The 27489-nt window shown below is 36.6% G+C and overlaps 1 protein-coding gene across 1 annotated transcript; it reads left to right on the plus strand.

The window, feature by feature from the left end:
* Positions 1-1749: 1749 nt before the first annotated feature.
* Positions 1750-26365, plus strand: LOC109054339 (dysbindin-like). Its single transcript, XM_042733622.1, has 4 exons — positions 1750-2037; positions 21265-21414; positions 21952-22095; positions 24397-26365. The coding sequence occupies exons 1-4, from the start codon at positions 1995-1997 to the stop codon at positions 24657-24659; spliced, it is 600 nt and encodes a 199-aa protein (XP_042589556.1). The 5' UTR covers positions 1750-1994; the 3' UTR covers positions 24660-26365.
* The last annotated feature ends 1124 nt before the right edge of the window (positions 26366-27489 follow it).

Here is a 27489-nt window from a genome sequence, read left to right on the forward strand (position 1 = left end):
CACTCTTACAGCTGTGGTGAAGTAGTCTTCAGACGCAACAGAAGCTCAGCTGCACTTTTGAGGCTGTGTATCTTCTGAGGACATTTGAAGAGCAGTTTCAGTACCAAACCGGAGAGAAACATTAACCTCAATTCTGATCCTCTCAGCCTCACATGCACAATATTGTCACCAGTGGTTAGCAAATGTTTAGAGGAAACAGTGTAAAACAGAATTGTTTTTGTGTTTTGGTTTGCATTTCGCTATTTCCTAAATGTGTATCTATTAGATGCTGCAGTGGTTACTTGAGTGATGTCACTGAAAGTTTCAGAAATCTTTTAGATATATAGTTTGAATGTGGGATTTTAAGACAACACTTACACAAAGGGCAATTGCTAACTGTAAATGTACCACAATAACAAGTATCTCAGTATTAAGTGTTGCATTTCAGACCTAAAGTGTATATATTTGTGCCAGTATAAAAGACAGCCTTTAAAATAAACAAATAAATACACACCCTGAGCTGACTTGTTTTGGTTAATTGCCACTAGATGGCGCTTTGCATGTAGTCTTAAAACTAGGCTAAGTGCACTGAAAAAAATCCCCCAAACCTACAAAAAAAAAAAAAAAAAAACAAAAAAATCCTAGACAAAAACACCAAAACCTTCACTATTGCAGTCGTCCAAATATAATTTTCTTCTTTATATATACAACTTGAACTGAGCTGGATGGAAACAACACTGAATCAACAATGAACTTACTTTAACTGAAAAATTGACTGTTTTCTGTTGTCCTCTTGCATTATCAGCACACGTTTTTCCTATTTAACACTGTCAAACTGTTTTGACACAATCTGTATTTCATAAAGCGCTATATAAATAAAGGTGACTTGACTTAAAAAACCCTTGTCTCATTTGCAGCTCTCCACACTCTCAAGCAAATGCATTACATACTCTATAAGGGGACATATTCCATATATATTGAAACTGATATGTATATGTTATATATCGACTGCTATTTTTCTACTACCTAGAGTCTAGAGTTACTACACACACACACACACACACACACACACACACACACACACACACACACACACACACACACACACACACAGACACACACACACACACACACACACACACACACAGACATTTGTTCTCATGATCTGAGAGTTATGAAACTTGAGAGTGGCCAGAGTGTTTCTGAGCTTGTTTTTCATAAAAGCTTTTTTTTCTTTCTATCAAGTTAATAATATTATCTATTCCCTAACCAGAAACCTGTTCAAAACACTAGATTGAAATAGAAACATGATTTGGTTGTAAATTCACTAGTTGGTAATCAACAGGTTTCACTGTTAGTGAGGACATTTTAGACCTCTCAAGTTAAACTTCTACACAAAGTAAGTGTATAGTTAATTTAAAATGAGTAAGTGTTTAGTGCACATTTAGTGTGCACTACATTTAGTGCACATAAAAAAACTGTGTTAGTGGTGCAAAAGGTTGTGGGTTCAATTCCCAGAGAACACACATACTGGTAAAAAAAAAAAAAAAAAATGTATAACCTGAATGCACTGTAAGTTGCTTTGGATAAAAATGTCTGCTAAATGCATAAATGTAAATCTGATGTTACAGAAACATTGTTCTCCTTTCATGGAATGATATGTAAGAAAGAGCTGGCTTTAGTTTTCTTAGGAACTCCTCTGTGGTTACATAACCCCTCCCTCCTTTCTCTGTCTGATCCTATCTATAAATTCTACTGTCCTCCTCCTGCAAGGCTGGATTTGGTATGATCCACTTGCCCTAGACCTCAGGTCTGGGTCTGAGCAGAGAGATACGGCCACTGGCGCCGCTGCAGAGGACCTGCACGACTGAATCTACAGCCTAAAGCCTCACAGAGAGAGCGAAAGAGAGAGAGGGGGGAGATGAGCTGTGCTAGAGTCCAGTCTTGGTCTGGGACGCAGACTGACTGAAGCTGCTGGTAGTTTAACAGCTGTGCATCTCTGTCACTCTGGAGTCATGAGCTCAAAGGGGACGAACCTCCACAACAAACGTCTGCCATGTGAGTATTTCACTTTTAGTCGATTTATTTTGTTAATCTTCTTACACTTGGCTTCACAATAAGCATGACAGATGACCAGTCATTAATAAACAGAAGAATCATTGTGTCCTCAAAGAATATGTACAAAAAAGACCGGGGCTAGTTGTCACATTTTTACCCCAGTGAATATTTCTCATTGTATGTTTATTTGTGATTATCATTTTTACAAGATACAAACTATAAAGTCTTCACATCTATTGAACATTTCCATCTTCATTGCCCAAAAAGTTTAACTTTTCACTGTTATTAAACAAATCATTATGAAGCATACTGTACAATAGTACATTTTGTACTTATACAGTACACAATATTTAACCACCATAATTATATATTTATAAAAAAATACTTAAAACACCGGTGACAACTTGCCTTGATTTGTGATATAGCTGATTTGTCTATTTATTTATTTATTTTAATATATGCTGAAATTGGAGTTTACGTTTTATGGAATTTATATATATATAAAAATGTTCTGTTATTTTTTAAACCAACACATAAAATCACTGCCAAATCCTTACTGGCATTTTTGTAATTGTTTATTAAAGTAAACATTTACATAATCTACATATAAGAATGTAAGTCAAAACATATTACCTGATATTTTCACTGGGGTATCACCAATAAAACCATTAAATAGGCCTCCCTTATTTGCACTCATCACTTCCTTGGCTGAATAAGAAAATATTATCTAAAATGGTCTGAGCTGTGGCTCTGTTTTATTTTAGCCTATCATAGACTGCAGGGATTTCCGTTATAACCTCATTGTGGAAAGTCTTGCTTAGTTTTCTTAGTATTTTTTTCATGTTATGTAGAATTTGTATTTTAAGGGGCTTCAGTCATTGTTTTGACCACACATTTAAAGAGCCAGATTGCCTTGATGAACCTGCCAAAGCTTAGAGAGCAAAGACGTACTTGGTCCTAGATTTGTTGTGTGTACCCTGACTGAAATCCCTCTAAATGGGATTGTTTTTCTGCCATTTTAAGCAGATGGACTGTGGGTACAATCCAAGTTCCCACACTCACTGGTTACACACACACACACACACACGCTTGGAGGTTGAGACTAGAAATTAGATTGGCCACAGGAGAATTTGCATCACCATCTTTCAATTTTGCTCTCATTGTGAGTAAAATGTCCATGTCTGTCAAAGAGATTTAGCGGTTTGCACCCCAGATGTTTAAGATGGTGTGATTCAGGTTTTGTGGAATGACTCTACAGGAATTGTACTTGTCTTGGAATTGTCTAGGAATTTGCTAATTGTCTTGGCTTGTGTGAGTAATGATTATGATAATGGTTCTGATTTGTCAAAAGGCCACATGGTAAAATATGGTAAAGATAGATAGATAGATAGATAGATAGATAGATAGATAGATAGATAGATAGATAGATAGACAGATAGATAATCTTAATATTATTAATATAATCTTAATATTATTTACATTGAATACCATCAGTTAATAATCTGATGGTATTTAATGTAAAAAGCATGGGGAAATCGAGATAATCAAATGGTGGTGGAAGATAGCACAAAAATGGAAAGAAATTTCAAGTTACAAGGAACCATTTCATCTACTTACTTTAGGAGTTTGTTTTAATGAGAAAAAGATAACATTCCTTTTGGTGGACAGCACAGACTTCTCTACTCCCTGTTTCATACTTTCCTTATGACTCATTATCAAGTCATTCATCTCATGGACTCTACTAGAAATTCCTCTCAGTTTGTTCCACTCACACTGTTCTTTGTGGTACTTTACTGTGAATCTTAGTTTCTCTAAGCAGAACAGCTGAATTGGGGGTTGCCTTATTAAAGAAGCTGAATTAAATGTGTCTAGGAGGTTAGCGTGTGTGAATGCCTTCATTGTCAGGTCGCTAGAGAGATTTGGGGTGCTTTCAGGGTTTTGTTTCCTTATTTCTAAAACTCACATACCAACACATTCTGCACACACAAAAGCAACTCCCACTATTAATAATTCAGTTAGTTTAGGAAACCACAGATATGTGTGTAGATAGACATGGCATAACAGGGGATTTCTGTTTTATACAGTAACTATCTATGCTGCTGTTATATTATCAGACTCTCAGAAATACGCAATAGTAATGCTTAGACATTTAAATGTAATTAATTGTATTATTTGCACAATAGTAAGAAAATTAATAGGATGCCAAACTGGATTGAAGCCAAGAGCCAAAGTTAACAGATGGTTCTACTATGACGTTATTTTTTTATAGCAATGTATTTCTATTTCTTTTTGTTTAAGAACACACACACACACATTTTTATGATTTTTGCAACAAAATGTGCCTGTCCCACACTTTTGAGTCATTAAATATAATCTTATAATCTGCGTCAGTATTTATTGTGTGTCCTTAACATACAGCTTAGTAATTCTGTTCTTTGAACTACATTTTAAAAATAAATTTATATTACAGTTTAATTAATGTATATTAAGATGCTAAGAGTCAAAACTAATGTAGTAGACCTTGCTAGCTGCCAATATTAGCAAAAATGTCATTTCTGCAACATGTCTTTACCGCAACAAATTTAGGTGTTGTGGTAGAGACAAGTTTAAGGTTTACTGTATATTAAATGACAAATATTCAGTCTACATGTTTTCTGTTTCTTTTACTGTTGTTCTGTATGTAACAAAAAACGTGTGACGACGGAGTTGAGGATCCAAATGTAAGGCTTTTATTAGAGAGTGTAGTCAGACAGGCAGGGTCAAACACCAGCAAAACAGTAGATCCAAGGTAATCCAAAAGAATAAACCACAAGACAGGTGAAGGTCAGGGCAGGCAGTAAGCAAATCATAAAACAGGAACCAGACCTAGATAAAAAATACAAAGGCAAGGAGACAGGCACAGACTAGATAACAGGAAAAACATGCTACAGGCTATCAACTTTCAGTGATGTGTTTGTGTGTGAGTGCAATCTTTATAGTCCTCCTATTATGAGACAGCTCTGAGCTAATGAGGTAATGAAAGACAGGTGCTAGCAATGATGATGAGTGCAGATGAGTCCGGGCAAAGGATTATGGTAGGATTATGGCCAGGAGGCCAAGGCAGAGTAGTGAGCCAAGGCAGAGCAGGGTGCCAAGGCAGAGCCAGTGGAGCCAGCAGAGCATAGAGCCAGGGTTGAGTCATCAGAGCTGGGTGCCAGGGTGGAGCAGAAGGCAAAGCCAGCAGAGCAGAGAGCCAGGGTGAAGCAGGAGACCCTTAACAGAATAGATGGGGCCGAAGATGGACCGGGCGGAGCAAAAGACCACCACGGCAGAGCAGACATACTGGGCAGAGCAGGCATAACTGACAGGACTGGCAGACAGTTCAGAAATGGCATCTTTGGCAGTAACAGGGCAAGCAGAGAATCCAGGGGCAGCACTTTTGACCATGGTGGTACAATCAGAGTTCAGAAACAACCTCCCTATTCGTTGCAGGGAAAAGAGAGAGTTCATGACTGGCCCTCTTTGCCAGGATAGGACAGTCACAGAGCTCAGAATTGACCTCCTTGGTCAGAACAGGACAGACAGAGTTTAGAAACAGCCTTCTTAACAATAACAGGACAGACTGAGGTTTCAGAAATGGCCTCTATAGCTGTGACAGGACTGGCAGAGAGTTCGCAGATGGCCTCTATAGCCGGGACAGGACAGGCAGTGACCTTGGTCAGAACAGGACAGACTGAGAGTTCAGAAACGACCTTCTTAGCTGTAACAGGGCGGACTGAAAGTTTACCAACGGCCTCTATAGCCATGACAGGACAGTCAGAGAGTTCACAGATGGCCTCAATAGTTGTGACAGGACAGACTGAGGGTTTAGAAAGTTCCGGAGCAGGAGCCGCCACCTCTGGATGTTCTGCAGGAAATTCCAGGAGGAGTAGAAGCAGACATCACCACCATGAAAAGTTCTGCAACAGAAGTTGCCACCTCTTGGGGAACTGGAGCGAGCTCTAAAGTGGACTCAGGGACTGAGCAGGCTCAGGAATGGATTCGAGTATGGGAGCAGGCTCTGGGACTGGAGCGGGCTCGGAAATGGATTCTAGTACTGGAGCTGGCTCTGGAGCAGGCTGTGAGACTGGAGTGGGTTCTGGATCAGATTGAAGGGCTGGCGTGAACTCTGGGGTAAACTCGGGGACTAGAGTGGGCACCACCAATTCGGGAGGTTCTGCAGTGGAAGCTGCAACCTCTGGGGAAACTAGGGTGGTGTGTGCATCCCAAACACAGAGAATGGTTGTAGCCATAACTGGCAGGACAGAGAGTACATGGTCTATGTCCAAGACTGACGGCCATGTGCCTAGGGAACTGGGGTGAGTAGTGGCCGGCATGCTTGAGAGCATAAAAACAACGTCACTTGAGAACACAGAGCCTGTGTGGCTCAGGAGCTGAGAATTAGTTTTGTAACCCACAGCTTGTACAGACACCAGCGGTGGATCTTCCACATCTCGAACGCCTTGGGACTGACTTTGTGCTTCTAGGCATTGTCAATTTGTATATTTGTCATTTCTTACCAACTTATTTGTATTTTTTTTTTTTTTTTTTTTTCTTCTTTATTATGTGTTTTTTGTTCTATCGCTGTCATTCTGTTGCACTGTGGAGTTTCTGTCATGAAAACAAATTCCTCGTATGTGTGAACATACCTGGCAATAAAGCTCATTCTGATTCTGATGTTAGACATAAGACAAGACTTTTGGAACAGCTGCCCTGACGGGAAAATGTTCTGGAACGACGGTCATAACGTGAACAGGTTCTGGCTTGGCAGACTTGACGTGAGCAGGCTTTGGCTTGGCCGCCATCTTAAAAAAAAAAGTCTCTTGGCTGGAAGCCATCTTATGAAGAAACTCTGAAACAGCGGTGACTTAACTCAGGAAGAGCAGCGGTGATGTAAAAAGAATTTGGACGATCAGCTGTAATGTGACAAGACTCCAGCCGATGATCAGCTGTGACGTGACGAGACTCTGGATGGTCAGCTGTGACCTGGCAAATGCAAGGCTTTTATTAGAGAGTGTAGTCAGACAGGCAGGCTCAACCACCAGCAAAGCATTACATCCAAGGTGATCCAAAAGAGTAAACCACAAGACAAGCGAAGGTCAGGGCAGGAAGTAAGCAATCATAAAACAGGAACCAGACCAGGATCAAGATAATAAAAAAAAAAGCCAAGAAAACAGGTACACTAGATAACAGGAAAAACACTCTACAGGCTAACAATCTTCAGCAATGTGTTTGTGTGCAAGTGCAATCTTTATAGTCCTCCTAATATGAGACAGCTCTGAGCTAATGAGGTAATGAAAGACAGGTGTTAGCAATGATTGATGAGTGCAGATGAAATAGATTTCTTTCTCATGAAATAGATTTTTTATTTGTTACTGAGACTTGGCTTAATGCTGGTGAAATGACTTCTCTTTCTGAACTCTCTCCTCCTGGCTGCAGTTTTTTCAGTAACCCTAGGTCTGTTGGTAGTGGCGGGGGTCTTGCAGTTGTTTTTAAAGACAAGTTTAAGTGTAGACTTTCACCTTCAGCGTCCTTTAGCTCTTTTGAATCTCAGTTAATAATGCTGAATTCTTTTAAATCTGTGTTATGTGTCTTGATTTATAGACCCCCAAACTCTCATGGGGATTTTATACAGGAGTTTTCTGAATTTTTATCTAGTATTGTCCCTTCTTTTGACAATATTTTAATTTTGGGGGATTTTAATATACATGTGTGCTGTCCTTCAAAGCCCCTGGTCAAATAATTTTTACATTTATTAGAGTCGTTTGATTTTTTGCAATGTGTTTTGGGTCCAACTCATGAACGTGGTCATACGCTTGACCTTGTATTATCTTTGGGATTTTCTATTGATAGCGTGAAGATTGTTGATACTGTTCTTTCTGACCATAAGACTGTTATTTTAAATACTAACTTTCCTTGTGTTGTGCCGGGTAATACTGTTTCTGCCTCGATTTCGTCTCGCATACTCAATCCATGTACAGTGAGTAGTTTTTCAGCTGTTTTTAATGTCTTTCCTTTATTTTCATTGATCGAGTCACACTCTCCCTGTATGGGTTTAGAAGAGTTGGTCGATCAGTAACTCTTCTTGCTTAGAGATTTTAGATGCTGTGGCTCCTGTCAAAATCAGGGGAAGAAAAGTCAAATCGCAGCCTTGGCTGAACAGTACTACCCGTGCTCTTAGGCAGGAGTGTAGGAGGGCTGAACGCAAATGGGTTAAAAATAAATTACAAGTCTCTTATGAGATTTTGAAGAACCGTTTGAATGAGTATCAAAGAGCTGTTAAATTGGCTAGATCAAATTATTTCTCTGTCATCATCTCCAGAAACTGTAATAATTCTAGAGTACTTTTCTCTACTGTAAATGTTGTTCTTCATCCTACTGCTACTCCTGCACTCACTCCTTCTGCTGACATGTGTGAAGAGTTTTTAAACTTTTTTATTGGTAAGGTTGATCTCTAATTTCATCTGTTGGCAATGATTTTATTGTTTCTGTTGCCCCTCAGAACCATTTGACCAGTTTTATGCCTGTTTCTTTGCAGCAGCTTAAGGATATAACTGCTAATATGAAGTCCACCAGGTCTCCTGGTGATGTGCTTCCTTCTTCTCTGTTTAAGCAGGTACTTGATTCAATTGGCTCAAGTATTCTGTCTATTATAAATATTAGTTTGTCATCTGGTGTTGTTCCGGTTAGTTTTAAGCACGCGGTTATTCAGCCCCTTTTAAAAAAACCCCCAGCTTATATCCATTTGACATGAGTAGTTTTCGTCCGATTTCAAAATTGCCTTTTATTTCAAAAATACTAGAAAAAATTGTGCACGCACAGCTTAATGACTTTTTAATTAGGAATAACATCTGGGATAGATTCCAGTCAGGTTTTAGAGTTGGTCATAGTACAGAATCGGCTCTTTTGAGGGTGTCTAATGATATCCTACGAGGTGTTGATTCTGGAAACCGTGTTGTCTTGCTGTTGTTAGATCTTACAGCGGCATTTGATACAGGTGATCATAACATTCTCATTGATCGTCTTAGGGATCAGGTTGGTATTCAGGGCTTAGCCCTGAAATGGTTTTCTTCCTATTTAAAGGATAGGACTCTTTCAGTCAGCTTATGGGATTATTTTTCTTCCATTGCCCCCCTTGTGTGTGGGGTTCCACAGGGCTCAATACTGGGACCAATTTTATTTTCCCTTTATATGCTCCCTCTAGGTTCTATTTTTGAGAAATTTGGGATTCAGTATCATCTTTATGCAGATGATTCTCAAATTTATGTACAACTGAAACATGGGCATAAAAGTGCCATTCAGTCTCTTCATGCATGTTTGGCAGAAGTTAAGTGCTGGCTTGCAAATAACTTTCTCCAATTAAATGAGGATAAGACTGAGATCATTTTATTTGGAAATAAGGGGTGTGTGGATGATGACTGCCTGGGGTTGTTTCCTAGGAAAAAACTGTCTAGCGTGAGGAACCTTGGTGTCATTTTTGGCTCTGAGCTTAAATTTGAGCAGCAAATCAATGCTGTTGTTAAGAATAGTTTGTTTCTTCCATCTAAGATCAATATCTAAATTGAAATCTATTCTTACTTTTAATGCTATGGAGAAGGTTGTTCACGCCTTTGTGTCTTCACGTTTGGATTATTGTAATGTATTGTATCTGGGTGTGAGTCAGGCTTCTCTCTCCCATTTGCAGCTCGTTCAGAACTCAGCTGCCAGACTTTTAAAGGGTACTAAGAAGAGAGAACATATTACCCTGGTTTTAATTAAACTACATTGGTTACCCATACAATACAGAATTCAATACAAAGCACTGTTGTACGTTTTTAAGTCTCTGCATGGTCTAGCACCTGAGTATGTTACTGATTTAATCAGCCGCTGTCAATCCAGCAGATCTCTGCGCTCAAATGATCAGTTGCTTCTTGTGGTTCCACGAACGCTTTTAAAATGTAAAGGTGATCGGGTGTTTTCTGTTGCAGCTCCTAGGCTTTGGAATGACCTTCCTCTGTCTGTGAAAACTTGTCCTTCATTGGGTGTTAAAACTTATTTGTTTTCTTTAGCTTTTGACAATGCTTTGTAAGTGTGTATGTCATATGTCTGTTTTGTTTTTTATGTTTCTCTTTTATACTTTCTGTACAGCACTTTGGTTCCACTTGTGGTGTTGAAAGTGCTTTATAAATAAAGTTGAGTTGAGTTTAGTGTGTATGGAAACAATTGACATCAAAGGTTACTGTCTAAATTTTAATTTGCATAGAGAAATTCATGAAATCCCCTATTTTGTATATTATATTTTTTTAATATCAGTATTAACAAAAATGCACACAATTTGACAAAGCTACTGAAATATATTACATTTTTATAGAAATTAAAAAAAAGAAAAATGTATATAATGAGTGTTATTGTAACGTTGTGGTAAGGGCGTTTTGTAAGAAGAGTTGAAAAACATAAAAATTAACATGTTCCAGATTTAAATCTCAATGACATCATGCAATTTTGTTGATCTTTTTATATGTATTTCAGATTCTGATTAAAATTAAAATTTACAGCGGTTGATTTTTTTTTAAAAAAATTTATTTTATTTTTGAGAGTCAAAAGTGCCCGTAGTTGCAGAAACACCCTAATATGTTTTCTTCTAATAGGCTGTACATTGGTATGGCTTCCATGGCATAATGAACCCGAATATAATGAGTAATAAGATTACTAAAACATGACCTCACCTCAGATGTACTTGCTTAAGTCAGAGATGATTTTTAAAAACTTTTTGCAACTGATATGTGTACAGACTGGACAGAAAATATTGATGTGAAAAGGGGGAACAGGATCAGGAAAACTTTACCAGACTGAAAGTATGTTTGCCGTCATGAACGCAGATCAGTCAGTCAATGGATCTTTGTTAACCACTAGTCCATGGCTCCAAGAGAAGCATGTTGTCCCTCTAAGTTCAGCGTGTAGCCTATTATCTGTTCAGAAACATCTTTGGGTACCTTTAATGTCACTCTTGACATGATGTGAGCTAATGCTTCTGTCTGCAGTTTGATGGATGGCATTGTGAAAGCGCAGCAGGTCAGAGATCAGTAAAGCTAACAAACAGCAGCAGATGCAAATGACCTGACAGATCATGACATTGGTAGACATGACATCTTTTATAACAGACCTGTGACATCATCACATTGTGCTTGAGACATAGTGTTACATAACCATGATGACCCAAGGAGTAACAGTCTTAGATCAGCTGTTTTCCTTGTAAGACGCATAAGTAGGCCTATAATAAATTGCTTTGAATTTCATCAGTATTATTACTTGTTAAATAAATGTATTCATTGTTGTTACACATCCTGGATATGTGTACCCTATAGAACCCTATGGAGATTTGTGGCTATGTTTTTAGCCTTGAGTCTAATATACTTATGGTAACATATTCCTTATACTTCACAAATAAAGCAGGAAGCAAAATAAAAATCTGAAGGTGTGTGTTATAGTGAGTTTACCATGTCTAATGGGTGTTCTTAAAACCCGTTGAAGAAAACAGTGTTTTGATCAATGTTTATATGTGAAGAAGTGATCAAGCCTCTTCAGAAGACATATTTACCCACAATTATTTTATGATTTCTTCATGAATTTTTTGAAGCATTTTGGTGGAATGTACTTTCAATGGAGGAACATACTCTCACAGGTTTCCTTAAAAACGTCATTTGTGTATTGAAGATGAACAAAAGTCTTGTGGATTTGGAATGACATGAGGGTGAGTAAATGTTAGAATTTTAATTTTTTGACAGCTGAATACCTCATCCTTCATCCAATGATCTCATTCCTTTTGGTCTGTGGGTTGGAAAATCCAATTTCTTTCAAAACCACTAGAATGGCCATTTTGATCCAAAGTTACCATACTTGTTGTCAAAAGTGGGTAAACCCATTTTTCAATGGGAGAAACCAGCATCTGTATTTAAAGGGATAGTTCACTCAAATATGAAAATTCTGTTGTTAATTGCTCACCCTCATGTTGTTCCAAACCCGTAAGACCTTCATTCATTTTTGGAACACAAATTAAGAAATTTTTGATGAAATCTGAAAGCTTTCTGACCCTGCATAGACTTCAATATAACTGAAACATGTTATGGCTGAGAAACGTAGTAGGGACATCATTAAAATAATCCATGTGACATCAGTGGTTCAACTGTAATGTATTGTGGTATCTCTCATGATTATCGAAGGAGACTGACCCGGAAGAGAAGAAATGAAAGTAAAAGTTAAATAAATTAAAATAAAGTTGTTAATTTTGTTTTCATTGTGCACAAAAAGTTACAGTTGAACCGCAGATGTCACATGGACTATTTAAACAATGTCCTTACTACCTTTTATGTTGCTGTGTATGGAGTGTCAAAGATCTCTCGGATTTCATAAAAATATCTTCATTTGTGTCCCGAAGATGAGCGAAGGTCTTACAGGTTTGTAATGACATGAGTTATTAATGACAAAATGTTCATTTTTGGGTGAACTATCCCTTTAAGGTATGGTTTCTTAGTTAGTAAATCAGGCTTTTGCTCTCTTGTCCCTGAGGTTTAACACATGAACTTTTAACTCATTCATCTGGAAAGTTCATTTCCCATGTCCTGTTTTCAAACTGTCCTCGGAGGGATGTGGTGGACTGTTTTAGGTTGTTCTTTGGTCTGTAATTGCTTCTGAAAGTCACCTCCTAGAAGAAAAATGTCAGTGTTTTGGGTGAGATGCCTGGGAGTGGTTGATGTGTGGTTTAGGCATTCCTACTGTGGTAAGTAATTAAACAAACCTATGTCTATTTATACAAACTGAATACATTTCTGTGAATAAGAGGCCAAGATCTGTTAAAATCAAGACCTGTGTGATGGTTTTGCTTGTGTCTAAAAGGGTTAGGACTGTTGGCATGTCTCTGAGAGGCCCTGCATGGATGCTGTGCCTTTTCCGGTACCCTGCTGGATCAGAATCCCAAAATGCTTTGGTGCGAGACCCACTGTGAAAAAGAAAGCTGGGGGTGGGGTGTGGGGGAAACAGAGCTTTGCCTTGTATGGAGGGAATGACAAATCAGTCCTTACAGACAATCCGCCTTTCTTCTGCTTTGATCTAACATGTCTTGCTCACCCCTCCCGGCCTACTGCGCTGTGAATGGACAACACAGTCTGAGGGGATGGATGTGAGAAAGAGATGAGACAGAAAAAGAGAGTGATCTCATCCTCATGTGGTTGTTTACTCGACTTATTGGATGATTTGGGACAGGGTCAGAAAGCCTCATGATGGAGTCATTCACTTAAAATTAATCACTGATTCAGTCCTATTAGAAAACACTGGCTGATCAATTATGGAACTTACATGACTCATATTTTCCAACTTGATGGACACACTTTCTGCTAGGGTCTGAAAGATACTTAACTTTCAGTAATTTATTGATATGGCCCATTGACTGACACCATCAGATGACGAAACTTGATGGTAATTAATTTGGCTGATGGTACTTACGTTTTTTGTCAAGCTGATTTACAGCTAAATCACATCTTGCAACATCAACACTGGTATTGAATTGACTGAATCAACACTTGAATAATGAATAATGACATTGCAGCCTTTTACAAGACTGCCCTAGTGAAATATAAATACACTAAAATGTATTTGTAATACATTTATTTCATGCTAAGTATGCTACAAATACATTTACACATTTATGTACTTATAAAATAAAAATACCCTTTAACTGTACTTTTAGTACACTAAACTGGTATACTTAAAGGCTACTAAATTGGAACAATTCATTTTGTACTTAATGCAGTTTAACTGTGCAAAAGTAGTTCTGAAGTCCAACTAAAGATATACTGAAGTATATCTGATTGTGCTAAAGTGGAACCATTGCAAGTATTTAAAGACCAGTATTATTTAAAGACCATACAATCCTCATCAACCGTGACATTAAAACACATTTTAGACTTAATATTATGAAATGTGCATTGTGCACAAATAGTACTCCAAATAAAGTGGAATTATAACTTTTATATAAGTCTCCAGTGATACGTCAGTAAATATGAGCCAAGCATAGAGTTGAACTATACTATGTAATAAATGTATTTTAAATAGGTTACTTTTTTTTACTAGGGTGCTTATAGCTGATTGATTAACTTCACACACTCTTATTGAACTAAACCAAACACTGAACTGACTAATGGCACAGCAGAATCTGAATATTTCCAGTTTAATCACTGTGAAGCTGCTTTGACACAATATGTATTGTGTAAAGTGCTAAAGAAATAAAGGTAACGACTTGACCTGACATGCTACTCTACATGAAAGTAAATTAAGAAAATCTGCACACTGATTAACAAGCTTTTAATTGTAAAATTAAACAATAAAATTTTGGTAAAAAAAAAAAAAAAAAAAAAAAAAAAAAAAAAAATTCTGTGTCCAGCATCAGAATGTTGCTGTTGTATTTTAAAAAAAATTAATGGTATAGTTAAACAGTGCATATATTTTCCTCAGTAACTTTCATGTGCTTTGTTTTTGTGTCTTTTGGATATTTTTCAGATTGGTGTTTTTCTACCTCTTTGCATACTGTTCTACAGTAAATCTAACTCTATGCACTGTGCTGTTCCCAAAAGCTCCAGCCAATCATCAATCAAAATAAGCTATATATGGTGGCTAGGTTGTGTTGCCAGGATAAGTGGTTGGTTTTAGGAACGTTCGTACATGGTTGCTAGGGTGTTCTAGGTCAGGGGTCTCCAACCTTTTTGAAGGCCAGGACTTCAGAGAACTATGTTGGTAAATATCTTCATTTTAAGTGGCTCATGTTGTTATGAAAATATTTACATATTGTAATGTTTGGGAAAGATCACATAACCACCTTCATTTACTTGCTCGTTTTCATCACTTTCACTTTAAAGGGTTACTCCACCCCAAAATGAAAATTTTGTCATTAATCACCCCCAGGTCGTTCCGAACCCATAAAAGCTTTGTTCGTCTTCGGAACACAAGATACACTAGAAGATAGATAAAAAATATATTTTGGATGAAAACCGGGAGGTTTGTGACTGTCCCTTTGACTGCCAAGTAAATTACAATGTCAAGGTGTTGAATAGAATGAAAGACATCGTCAGAATAGTCCACCTGCCACCAGTGGTTCAACCATAACGTTATGAAGCAACGCAAATACTTTTTGTACATGAAGAAAACAAGAATAACGAAAGTGTCTCTCCGTATCACCGTAGCGCCATTTTGGAGAACATCAATGGGACAGTCACAAGCCTTCCGGTTTTCATCCAAAATATCTTAAATTGTGTTCCGAAGATGAACAAAGCTTTAACGGGTTTGTAACGACGTGGGGGTAAGTGATTAATGACAAAATTTTCATTTTGGGCTGGAGTATCTCTTTAATTCCTGAGCACTCACTCGCTAAACTGAGCATCCACTCAGCGTTCTCACTCTCGGCAACTGCCCTGTCACAGATTCAGCATGTTGTATTGGGCAAACTGCTGCTGACGTGAGCCCGGGGAGAGCCGATGAGTTTTGACACCAATCTAAACTAGCCTGACACACGCTACGGACGGCCGACCATCAGCTTGGTGTGTCCTGGCCTTTACACCACAGACTGGTTATGTTTTGAAAATATTCTTGCTGACCAGCTGGAGTGGGGTGGCACTCCATAACAATCGCATATAGCAAACAAAAACTACATAATGATTAGAACAACTATTACGCACAATAAATATGTTCAGTAAATATGAGTGTCATATCTATACACATTTTTTCCCAGAACATTCTTAAGACCCAGTAGTAACTGTTCCAGGGCCCGGTACTGGGTCGCGACCCTGTAGGAGGCCTCTGTTCTAGGTGGTTGCAAGAGAGTTTCTATGGAGTCTCTAAAGTTTTGGAGTGTTTTTTTTTTTTGTTTTTTTTTAGCATGATGCTTTCTAAAGCAAGGGTAGTTAAGCCTTGGAGGGCTTCCTTCCTGTACAGTTCAACTACAACCCTAAATTTAAGAGTAAGTTTAATCGATATATTCAGGAATCACTTGTAAATATCAGGCAGGCATGTGGAAGCAGGGTTGGAACTGTCTGCAGGAAGGTAGCCCTCTGGGAGCTGGGGTCGTCTGCCTAGGGTGTACTTAGATGGTTGCTTTGAGTGTTCTCTGTTTTTTAATGGCACAGGTCAAAAGACCCACACACTCAAATTCATGAGAGTTTGAGGATTGAAGTGTTGTAAAAGTTGACAATTTCATATGAATTTATTCAGTCTAACTCTATGACAGTTTGAACAATTTGTTGGTGAAACATCACCTTGTAGGTCCACACCTATAAACATAATCCTCAGAGGGGTCAGAGAAGATTATAAATTCCATTGTTAAAAAAGTGTTCTTGATTTTATTAAATGTGATCTTGCTGTCTACTTCAAATACATGTGTAAAAAACTGTGCTTTAAATTAATAAAATAAAAAGCCACTTAAGTGTACTTAAAGAGAACCACTTTATGCGACTGTTTCTTAAAAGCATACTTTGTAATAATGTTAAACGTTTTACTTTAATGACTTTTCTTGTGCTTTAAAAGAGGTATACTTATTTTACATACTATCATACTAAAGCACATGCAAAGTACTTTATTATAATTTTCCATGTAGTGCGTTCTTTGATATTACATTTTTTTTTAAATATACTAAACTGCAACTTCATCATTACAAATTTGGATATTTCAATACATGACAAGCAAATGGAAATGAAGTATATTTTACTTTACCATAAATGACTGTCAGTATATTGTAGTACACATTAAAATTATGTACTTATCATGATCAAAAATTGCAATGTTCAGTTCAACTGTTTGCATTTAATATAAATTTAAACTAATATATATTTTCATTAAATTGTAAATAACATGTAGTTAAATGTCTTAAAGTATATCCATTTAAGGTATATTATTTCCATAATAAGTATTCTTTATACTAAAGCGTTTTTCTTTTTCACAAGGGTTGTTATGAGAGTGTGCTGGACCTGGACCCAAATTCTAAGTTTGATTGCTTAAAAAAAAAAAAGCTGGATGATTTGAGTTACCATTTATGTCCATATAACAGTATTTGCATTAGCACACACCAAAAATAAAATTAAGAAAACAGAAAATGAGCAGTATGTAGTTATTGCTGCCTACAGACTGATATGTGACCCACAGGTCAGGCACACTCATGAGCTCTGCCAGTTCTGCCAGCTGACCTGAATAAACACCATGCCCACTGCACAGGCATTTTGCTAAGTGCAACAGTGGGCAGCAACATTTTGTTTTCTAAGGACAATAGCTCAGTCAAATCACATTTTCCCCAACTTGCTCCTTTCTCGATCACGTCAGAGAAAATGTGATTTGACTGGAAGGGAATGCCAGAGAATAAAACACACACTGTAGCTGCACCCCTGAGCAAAACACTTATCCCTATCTTATTTCAGAAGCACCAAGTCATCATTTTATTTTCACGCACATGCACACATGCAAATATGCACATGGCAGATGTCAAGGATGGAGCCATAGAACCGCAGTTAAGCAATATCCATTCATTGCAAGTCTGTTTGAGTTTTAACTGCCTCAACCTTCTCGACCTTTTATATAAACACTGGCGTACGTTTTTAAATATTAAACTTGGACAGGGTCAAGGACAAATGGAAGAGAAGATCCCTGCAGGATTCAAAGAGGCGAGTTGAAGTTTAAATGGTGCTTGGTGGAGACCGAAAATTTTTTCTCACAAGCTCAAAATTTACTGGTATTACTATCTTTGTGGAGACATTTGGCAGATAAATTAGGAAATACCAGGATCCATCAGGACTGCCTATGCATAGGGCCCGGGATTCTTGTGCAATGCCCCTGCTTGTATGTACTTGTCAATAAAGTATAAAGTTTAAGTAGTCATAAAGTGTAAGAAGTTTTTCATGTGAAAACATGAAAATATACTTTTTTTTTTTAAAATATTTATTTCATTATTTCATTGAGTTAATTTGCAGCAACAGTGCATTTTTCGGCTTGGGCAAGCAAATCCCAGACAGCTTTCTTTGCGCACAAAATCACCCACATGTTAACAAACCTATGAGAACATGCAACAATAATGACGATTCATAGAAATATAGCATAGGTGCCAAAGCTGTTGTGGATCCATTTATTTGAATCCCTTCATAAATGGTGTCTAGCAACAGAGCGGAGGCGCAAAAACTTATGTAGATATGTTTAATAAATAAGTTATTTACATATTCATTCCCAACACTTTTTATTATTTAAGCTTTATATCACTCCTCAAATGACAAGAACATTTAATATTTAAACCAGTCCCCAAACTTTGATATTTATGCATTAGATATTTATTTTTTGTATATTTATGGATGACTTTGATATTTGATACGCTTGTTGAATTGATTCAGTTAAACTGACAGTTAGCAATTTTTTTAATTATACTGTATGTTTAATTATATATACCTCTGCTCTCATTCCTGCAAGTATAAAAAAAAAAAAAAATAATAATAATCTAATGTAAGCACATTACAAAAAGAGAATTAAAATGATTATGTAGCAGGTAAACCATCACAAATATGTATTACCTTTTCAGTATACTGGCCACCTGCTTACACACACTGTGCTGAGTCACACTGCACTGTCAGATGGAAACAGAAATGGGACATCCAGCTTCCCCTTTGCCCTTTCTGGCTGTGGTGGTCAGCTAGTGCAGATCTGGTAAGTTATTCAGAGTGACAGCACAGTGGCCCCTGGATGCCTCCCATCGTCCTCACTGCTGCCACCAGGCGAGAGAGAATGACCCCATCTAAACCTTACACAACTGCCTACTGTGGCAGTTTGTCTGTCAAATCTGATGACTCGTGAATTCTTTAAACGGAAATGTAGTCATCACAGTCTTACCCAGGCTCTCCAAAAGGTTTTGCTACCCTTTTTTTTTTAAATAGTTAAGAGATTCTATTTGTGATAATTCTTTTTGGCAGTGTCTAAAAGGGGTAGTTCACCCAAAAATTAATCTTTCATAGTTCATCGTTTACTCACCCTCATGACCCTCATTGGCCTCATTTTAAATGTCTTTGAAAGTGTTATGCAATAGAAAGAGACATTTTCTCAAACATGGTTGATGGATGATATACACACTGTCTATAATATAAACAAGAGTTGGCAGTTTGTTTTGGAAAGTTACTCATATATGTTGTGTGAACGTATATTTTCCACCAGCCTATAGATATGGTTAATAAACACTGTACTGAATGCCTGGTCTGTTTTAAAGTTGCACTGGTTCTTGTACCTTATAAAGCCTACTGTATCATATTTGATGCGTAAAATTAAAAGGCCTCTAAATTATAAACATGATCAAAACTTGTCCACACATGTTAGCAAATAAAAGGCCTTTTATAATTCTAAAAATGTCCACCTTCAGGTTGTACATGTGTCTTTTGTGTGTGTGTGTGTGTGTGTGTGTGTGTGTGTGTGTGTGTGTGTGTGTGTCTGTGTGTGAGTGAAATTGGTACTTATTTTTATAGTAAATGAAAGATTTGTGCATGAGAAGTCTGCTATATTGTTATAAACATGAATATTACAAGCTATCAGAAATTCTTATTTCTTTTTGGCCATATAAGTCACATATGTAAGATTACATATTCAAGATATATATTGTTGGTCTTGAAAAAATCAATGGTCCAGAAAATGCTGGGACAGTGTTCACATGTATCTCTTTCGGACGACGGCCCTGTGCACGTCTGATAGCAGCTGAAAATGCGATCAGCCTGCGGCACACACCAGATAATCTTTACATTATTCCTATTTTAGACCAGGTTTAAAAGGCAGATCCAATTATTTCAGGCTCAGCCTGTGCCTTCTAATTATGGTTGAATTGCGGGACACTGTCTCTGTGAGTCTGGTTGTATTAATGACTTGTGAAAGGAAAAGAATGCCATTTTCTAACACGTTACAGCCATGGTGCAAGCTTTAGGGCTGTTTTTTCAGTTGAGCTGATGTGTGCTCCTGTGTCACTTTTCAAGGACAGTGAAACACAAATGTCAGGCTGAACATGTCATACTGGCAACCCATAATTAGCTTGATTGTTGCTTGATTGTACTGATTCTGTGTAATGAAAAAATACACAATGAATCCGGTCTACTATACTGCATCTATTAAGTGATTATATTAACATACTGCATCTGATGAAAGCTGAAATGAAGTGCTTTGCTCAGAACTGGTTCTTCATGTTTTTACTGGTAGGTTCCTGGGGTCAGGGTGGCAGATGACTCATATTGTCTATTTGGAGATCCTTGTGCATGAGCTACCACGCATTGGGAGGTCTCTGTATTTAGACCAATGACTAACATCTCTGTCAGTCTGCTTCCATGTTTTCAAATATAAGTTTATCATCATAACAAGGCGTCTTACTGACTACTAGCCATTCAATAAAGCAGTGGCAGTACCATGGTTTCAAGGTGTCAGTATATGTGTAGCTACATGACACAAAGTTATTTTAAAAAATAAAAGAATACTGTGATATTATAAATAAATGTGCTTTGATGCGACTTCTTTTAGTGCATTTTTTAACCATTATTTTCTGGGGGCAAAGTGTTAGTGATTTTGTCCCTACAGCTCAGTCAGAAAAACACAAATGTTTATTTGGCATCCTATACTTAATTATATTCTTAAGAGTCTAATACACACTACATTCTAGATTGTCAAATAAGGCTTAAGTAAAGAAGGTTTATAGGCCCGTGAGTAACAACCATACAGATACAACATGTTCATAATATCTCTAACACATTCTCATTTATTCCACGAATGTTTCTTTATTTAGTACAGCAAGTTCTCTTTCTAAATGTGTTACTTTCATCTTCACTTTTCATTCGGGCACTCTTATTACTGTACTGGCTGAAATGTACACAATTCAAGACGTTTTGTTAATTTAGAGAAACAACACAAACTTCGAACCACAGGTCTGAATTTGACTTGCATTTAAAAGATAAGATATGAGGTTATGGACATATGAATCGTGTTAGGGTTAGGGTTAGATATTAATGTAAGGAAGCGCAAACTGAAAACATTTAGTGAGTGTAGAGATTTCAAGTGGTAACTTATGCCCCCTGCTGGCGGAACTAACTAACTGTTGCATGAAAGTGTACACATGTAGTTTGAGCGAGTCTTCTGTTAACGGATGTTAATACAAACCATTAGTGAAGTGACTTTCTCTGTTATTGCTGGTAGCTGAGACAGAACATGCGCAGAGAGTCCCGGATGCAGATTCGACCCAGCAAATGAGGCTGAGAGAGAGACAACGATTCTTTGAGGAGGTGTTTCAACACGATGTCGATGTCTACCTTTCCTCTGCACACCTGCAGATAGATTATAAGAGACGTGAGTTTAAACACACACATAAATGGGTGACTCTTTTCATTTATTATTATTATTATTATTATTATTATTATTATTATTATTATTATTATTATTATATAATGTTATAACAATTTAACTGTTAAAATATTACATTTTGACAGAATTTCTGTATTTTACTTAAAAAGTATTTTAAAACTATTATAAACTATCGATTAGTGCTGTCCAAAATACACGTTTTGTAATATAATATATGTGTGTGTACTGTGTATATTTATTATGTGTATATAAATACACATATATGCATGTATATATTTAAGAAAAATATGTTATGTTTATATATTAAATATATTTGTATAGGATATATGTGTGTGTAAATATATTCCATATATTTATATATATAGGCCTATATATATATTTATATATATATATATATATGTGTGTGTGTGTGTGTGTGTGTGTATAATATATATATGTGTGTGTGTGTGTAAATATTTTCCATACATCATATTTACCTCTAATAACTGTTTTTGTATCTCATGTCTGACTCTCCTATTGCAGCTCCCTTAGGAAGTATTTCATCAATGGAGGTGAACGTCGATATGCTAGAGCAGATGGACCTGATGGACATCTCTGACCAGGAGGCCTTGGATGTCTTCTTCAGTGCCAGCGGAGAGGAAGGATCACTGACACCCCCTCTTCCAGGTACAAACTCCAAACTAGTTTTAATAGCTGTCAGCAGGTTCTATAGGTTGCTAGTTGGTGTTCTTGCTTGGCTGCAGTATCCAGCAACAGTATCAGGTGGTACATAAAAGGATCCACTGTCTGCATTCTCTTATGTTATTTGTAGTAGATCATCATAGCATTGTTGACAGTCTCCATTGCTTCATGTCACTTTGTTGATGGAAATTGCCAGCACATTGTTTTCTAACCATGCACACTGTTTCCTAAAAGGTTTCCTGTAGAATGCAAAATAGTACTTTTTCAATCCTCACTGAAAGCAAAGTACTGCTGGAATTGATAAAGTTACTGCCAATAAGATCATATTTTTAGTATGTGAAGTGCATACTAACCTGATCTCATGAAAAAATCAAAAAGTTGGCAATTTTGTATGATGATTCATACAATGTGGTTTGCACAAAAAAGTACGATTTTTAAAAGAAGAGCAAACTTGAAGGTCCACCTCAAACCTAACCATTAGTGGGGCGCAGACAGACTGTATAAAAACTTATGAATGAGACAATTATTCGCAAGTATGAATCCATGTGAATTAGCCACCAGTTGCCAAAATGGAAAATAGTGTGGTGTTGAGCCAAGTGAATATGTTGAATTTGCATCCGGAGATAAATAACGACACAACATTAAAATAAGTAATACTATGTGATTGACCATTGATAAGGTTGACAAGAGTTCGACTTATTTGCCTGATACACCTGGATACTACAGTCAAGCTAAAACACTAGCTAGCATGATTTTTTTCCTCAAACCAGATAAGTGCAACCCCATCTCACAGCCAGTTTCGTTGGTCAGCTCATTCATGAGGTCACCTGGCAAGAGAAGCTTTAGAGGGTTAGTATAGTTTTAACATTGTGCAGGAAATCAGTGCAGTTGAAATTAACAACAAACCCGTCAAATGCGGGTGGAAACCCTATGACGGTAAAACATATCAACTCACTAGTCAGTTTGGTGGGTTATAAATGATATACTCCAACCAGGAGCCTCCAACATTAGAACAACAAAGCACAAAGAGTGTTATGCATTTGTTTTAAAAATCATATACTTTTTTATTTTTTATTACAAAAACAAAGCACACTGATGAACGCAGATAGTCGAAACGCTTGTCTTTTTATCTCCTGCTTTGATCACAATAAAAAATTTAAAGAGTGCAGACCAATCTCTGTAATTAGAAAAACAAACAAACAAAACATTTTTTTAAAATTATTTTTATTGTATCCACAAACAATGATTGACTGAAAGCTTTCAATTCAATGATTCTGAATCAGATTTAATATATATATATATATATATATATATATATATATCTAAACCAGTGATTTCTGTTTATAATCTAGTTTATTTCTGGTATTTTTGGTATATTGTTTGTAGAAGTTCTGAATGGCTGGTAACTTAAAAATACTGCATAGCCAATTTGGCTGGTGAGTGAAAATGGTAATTCCAAACCCTAGACATGATCAATGAAATATTTGGAATTGTTTGCTGGGTGTGGTTTGTGTTAGGGGATTAAAACACACACACACACACACATGCGCGCGGGCGTACGCCAACCCACCCACCCACATTTGTTTCTGTGAACTGTGGGGAATTTCCACAGACTTCCATTACTTTTATACTGTCCAAACAATATAGCCATTTAAACGTCACTGTGTATTCTGAATAATTTTTTGCAAGAAATATAAATAACAAATATTTCATTATAGTATAGTATATGTTTTTTAGTCATGTCTGAGCATTTAATCATTTCCATTTCCATTTATTCAGTTTGCAGATGCAGATGCAAAAAAAAAAAAAAAAGCCTGTTTCCCTTTAGCAATGACATCAGATAATGAACTGCCACTGAGATGAACTGGTACAGATGACTTGCAATTGTGTATTGACATGGGTTTCTTTGTGAGGTGGGGTTTTGCACTTAACTGGTTCAAAGAAAAAAAAAATCACGGCAGCAATTTAAACACTGTCCATGTGAAAAGGGCTTGAAGGGGTTCCCAGAGACAGGTGTGATTTCTCAGGAGACCAATTTCAGTGTCACCTGTCAGGTAGTAGGAACGTTTTTTATGTGCTGTTGCATAAAATGGCTTAGAGCACTTTAGCATTGCCGTTAAAGAGAAAACAGACTGCTTTCTAGTAAAAACCCTCTCATTTTTTCATATAAGTGTCATAAGTATGTTGTATGTTGAAGCCATGTAGCCCAGATCTTCTACACTTGTAGTTAAAATGCCACAGTGAACAGTTCTGTCCAAGTAAATTAAATAGCCATTTCTTTTCCAGCTCTTGGTCACACTGATGTAGAAGAGGAAGGATTGAGGAGAAATGACGTGTCCTTAAGAATTTCTGACCCTTGTGAAATCAAATCCCGTATGTTGTCCACTTCCTCCAACTCCACCTGTGACAGTCAGGCCTCCAATGAGGACGGATCAAACACTCCCGTCGTCCAATCAGATGAAGAAGACGTGCATGAAGATAGCATGTTACGAACAGGAGCGGCCACAGCCAACGATGCCACAAAAGAGCAATCTGCTCTCTCAGTATAAACTGCCTTCTCATTAATTACTGACCATTTGGGAAGTGTAACATGACTAGGTTGAGACTGTTTCATTGGTGGGTTGACTGGTTTTAGCCATAAATCCGTCTACCAAAGACCTTTATGAACACTTGTGAAATTCAACTCATTCAAGACCCCTATTACGTCACACTGGGAGTGTCACGCTTTGACAGATCTGCATTTTTGTATTGCCACTTGCATCTTACCAACATTTTACTGTATCTTTGCACTGGGAATATAGATTTATAAATATACACCAATATCACCAATACTTTGCAATGCTCTTTACAAAGACTGATTCTGCTCCGTAGAGAGACTAAATGCATCACCATTTTGAATTAAGGTGGTGAGTCTCATGAAAACATTTCCAAAAGAAAACAAAATATAAAACGATATGTTGCTTAAAGAAAATGAAGCTTCTTCTGTACAACATAAAAGGGAAAGTTTACCCAAAAATTTAAAACTGTTATCATTTACTCACCCTCATGTGGTTTCAAACAAGACTTTCATTCATCTCACAAACATAAATGTAGATATTTGTAATGAAACGTAAGATATAAAAAGTCAAAACTGCAAAACGTTGAAGGTCCAAAAGTTCATTAAGGCATCATAAAACTAATTCTTAGGAATTTAACAGTTTAATTTAAGTCACAATTGCTTTATATGGTAAAAAATATTTAATTTAGGTATCAGATGACGTTTTATGATCAAAGTGCACAGAGCACATCAAATATGGAAAACAAGGAAACTGAGATGTGAACAAACCGCATTCGTTCTTGTCTGTCACATGCACATTTGCATATCTGAGTTTGTCATATTGGATGTACTTTATGTATTTTTGTCAGCCATTGTTTACATAAAAAGTTTTCATATAAAGTGTATGCGTCGCTTCAAAATAACTTGCACTTTGTGTTGTGAGAGATGAATGAAAGTCCTATGGGGTTAGAAGGACATGAGGGTGAGTAGATGGAGAAAGAATTTAAATTTTTAGGTGAGCTAACTACTTTTTTAATTTATTTATTTATTTTATTTTTTCGCATCTTTAGATTATTTTACATTAATTGTTTGGAATTTTCTTTTGGAACTTAATGGTAATTTTTATTAGATTATTAGTTTTTTTTTTTTTTTATCTTGCATAGAAGGCAATACAACAAATACTAGCTTGCTGTAAATAAAATATTAAACAAATTTGTGAATTTTTATTAGAGTAATGAGAATTTGAGATAAATATTTGCTTAATTGTTATGAAAATTGTCACAATAAAAAGACAAAAAAAAAAAATCAAAAAATTAGTTTTCTTGTACTTCTTTGCCTTTATCAGGACAATAGACTATAATGTAGGGGTGTAATGTTGGGGAATTAAACCTGGGTGCACGTTAGTTCTTTGACACGTCTTGACTTGCATTTGTACAACCCACCGTTTCACAGCACCAACAGACTTCATGTGCTTTAAGCTAAAACAAATTATTTCTTTTGATTTGGGGTGAAATATGACCCACTCTTGACAGGTTTTGTGACGTTGACCCTAAAACTGGTTGTGTCGGGTCTGTTTTTTAAAAACGTCAGATCTATTTCTTTATTTCTTTATTTTTTTATTTTTTTTATTTTTTGACCACGTGTTGGGAATGTGTCCTCACTTCTGGTGTCCACAGGACCTTATGCTTTGTTTTCTAAATAAAGCCAAATGCCACCAAAGAATATGGGTGAAATTAAATTGTTTATTTCCAAAATTTTAGTGAATGAGAAATTGACTAAAAAACTGACAGAGGTCAATGCTACTATAATCTATTTGAATCAGTAAGGAGTTCTGATGCACCTTCTCCTTCCTTGTGATTATGTTCTATGTTTCAGTATAATAGTGAAGTCATCAAAACTGTAAAAAATGCAGTTACAGTAACAATTAAAATGTTAATGTAGCATTGGTCATTTGTCCTGCATTAGGTTTTGATTAGTTTTAAATTTACATTTAGTCATTTAGCAGACTCTTACATCCAAAGTGAATTGCAAATGATGAAAAAAAAAAAGAAAAAAAAAAAGGTTTTCACATAACATTAATTATGAATATGCATATTACTGTACTCCTTAGTAGTTTTCTGGGAGGCACAAAAAAGTAGCATTTAGCTAGTAGAGGGTTAATAACTGTTTTATAACTTATTAATTTATTAATAACAGTTACTAGAATAGTAAGAAAGTTGTTGGTTCAAAATGTTCTTTCTATCAAGAGTCACATGGAGTCCAAACGTTTTGGATGACCTGGGAGTATTTTTCTTTGTGACTCTAATAAAAGGAATGTAGTGCTGTGTCAATCAAGCAAATGTTATTCAAAGACAAACAAAAGAGAAAAAGGGTAAAAATATTACTGAGCTGTCAAAATGGTATTTTGACAAGTTATAGTTGATTTTATAAAGGGTTGGGCTTACATTTGAGATGATAAGAAGATTTTCATGTCAGTCAGTGACACGCATGGAAGGCTAGGAGTGCCACTTGTAAAGGATCCAATCAAGAATAATACAATTGTGGGATATCAAAAGAGTACAAATAGAAATTAGTAGAAATGTCATTTGCATCCATTTATGGTTTCACAAATTGGGCACTGAACAGGTTTGACATCAATAAACACAACATTCGTGTTTGCATGACTTCAGAGTACATATAGTGCAAAAGCTCTATAGGCTTTTCATGATGCCTTTTTTGGAGCTTGACAGGTATGGTCACTATTTGCTGTTGTTTTTAATTTTTGTGTGAACTACCTGTAATTGAAGTGAAATAAGGGTGGTCACCTCATGGTTAGGCACTTTCTGTAATAGGTGTGATCGCAG

The sequence above is a fragment of the Cyprinus carpio genome, chromosome B11 (assembly GCF_018340385.1).
Source record: "Cyprinus carpio isolate SPL01 chromosome B11, ASM1834038v1, whole genome shotgun sequence".
Classification (NCBI taxonomy): Eukaryota; Metazoa; Chordata; class Actinopteri; order Cypriniformes; family Cyprinidae; genus Cyprinus; species Cyprinus carpio.

Excerpts from the sequence above, each read along its gene's own strand:
- LOC109054339 (XM_042733622.1), top strand. The coding sequence starts at position 1,995 with ATGAGCTCAAAGGGGACGAACCTCCACAACAAACGTCTGCCAT. Across the intron at positions 2,038-21,264 it reads CCACAACAAACGTCTGCCAT|CTGAGACAGAACATGCGCAG; the intron begins GTGAGTATTTCA and ends TATTGCTGGTAG. Across the intron at positions 22,096-24,396 it reads ACTGACACCCCCTCTTCCAG|CTCTTGGTCACACTGATGTA; the intron begins GTACAAACTCCA and ends TTTCTTTTCCAG.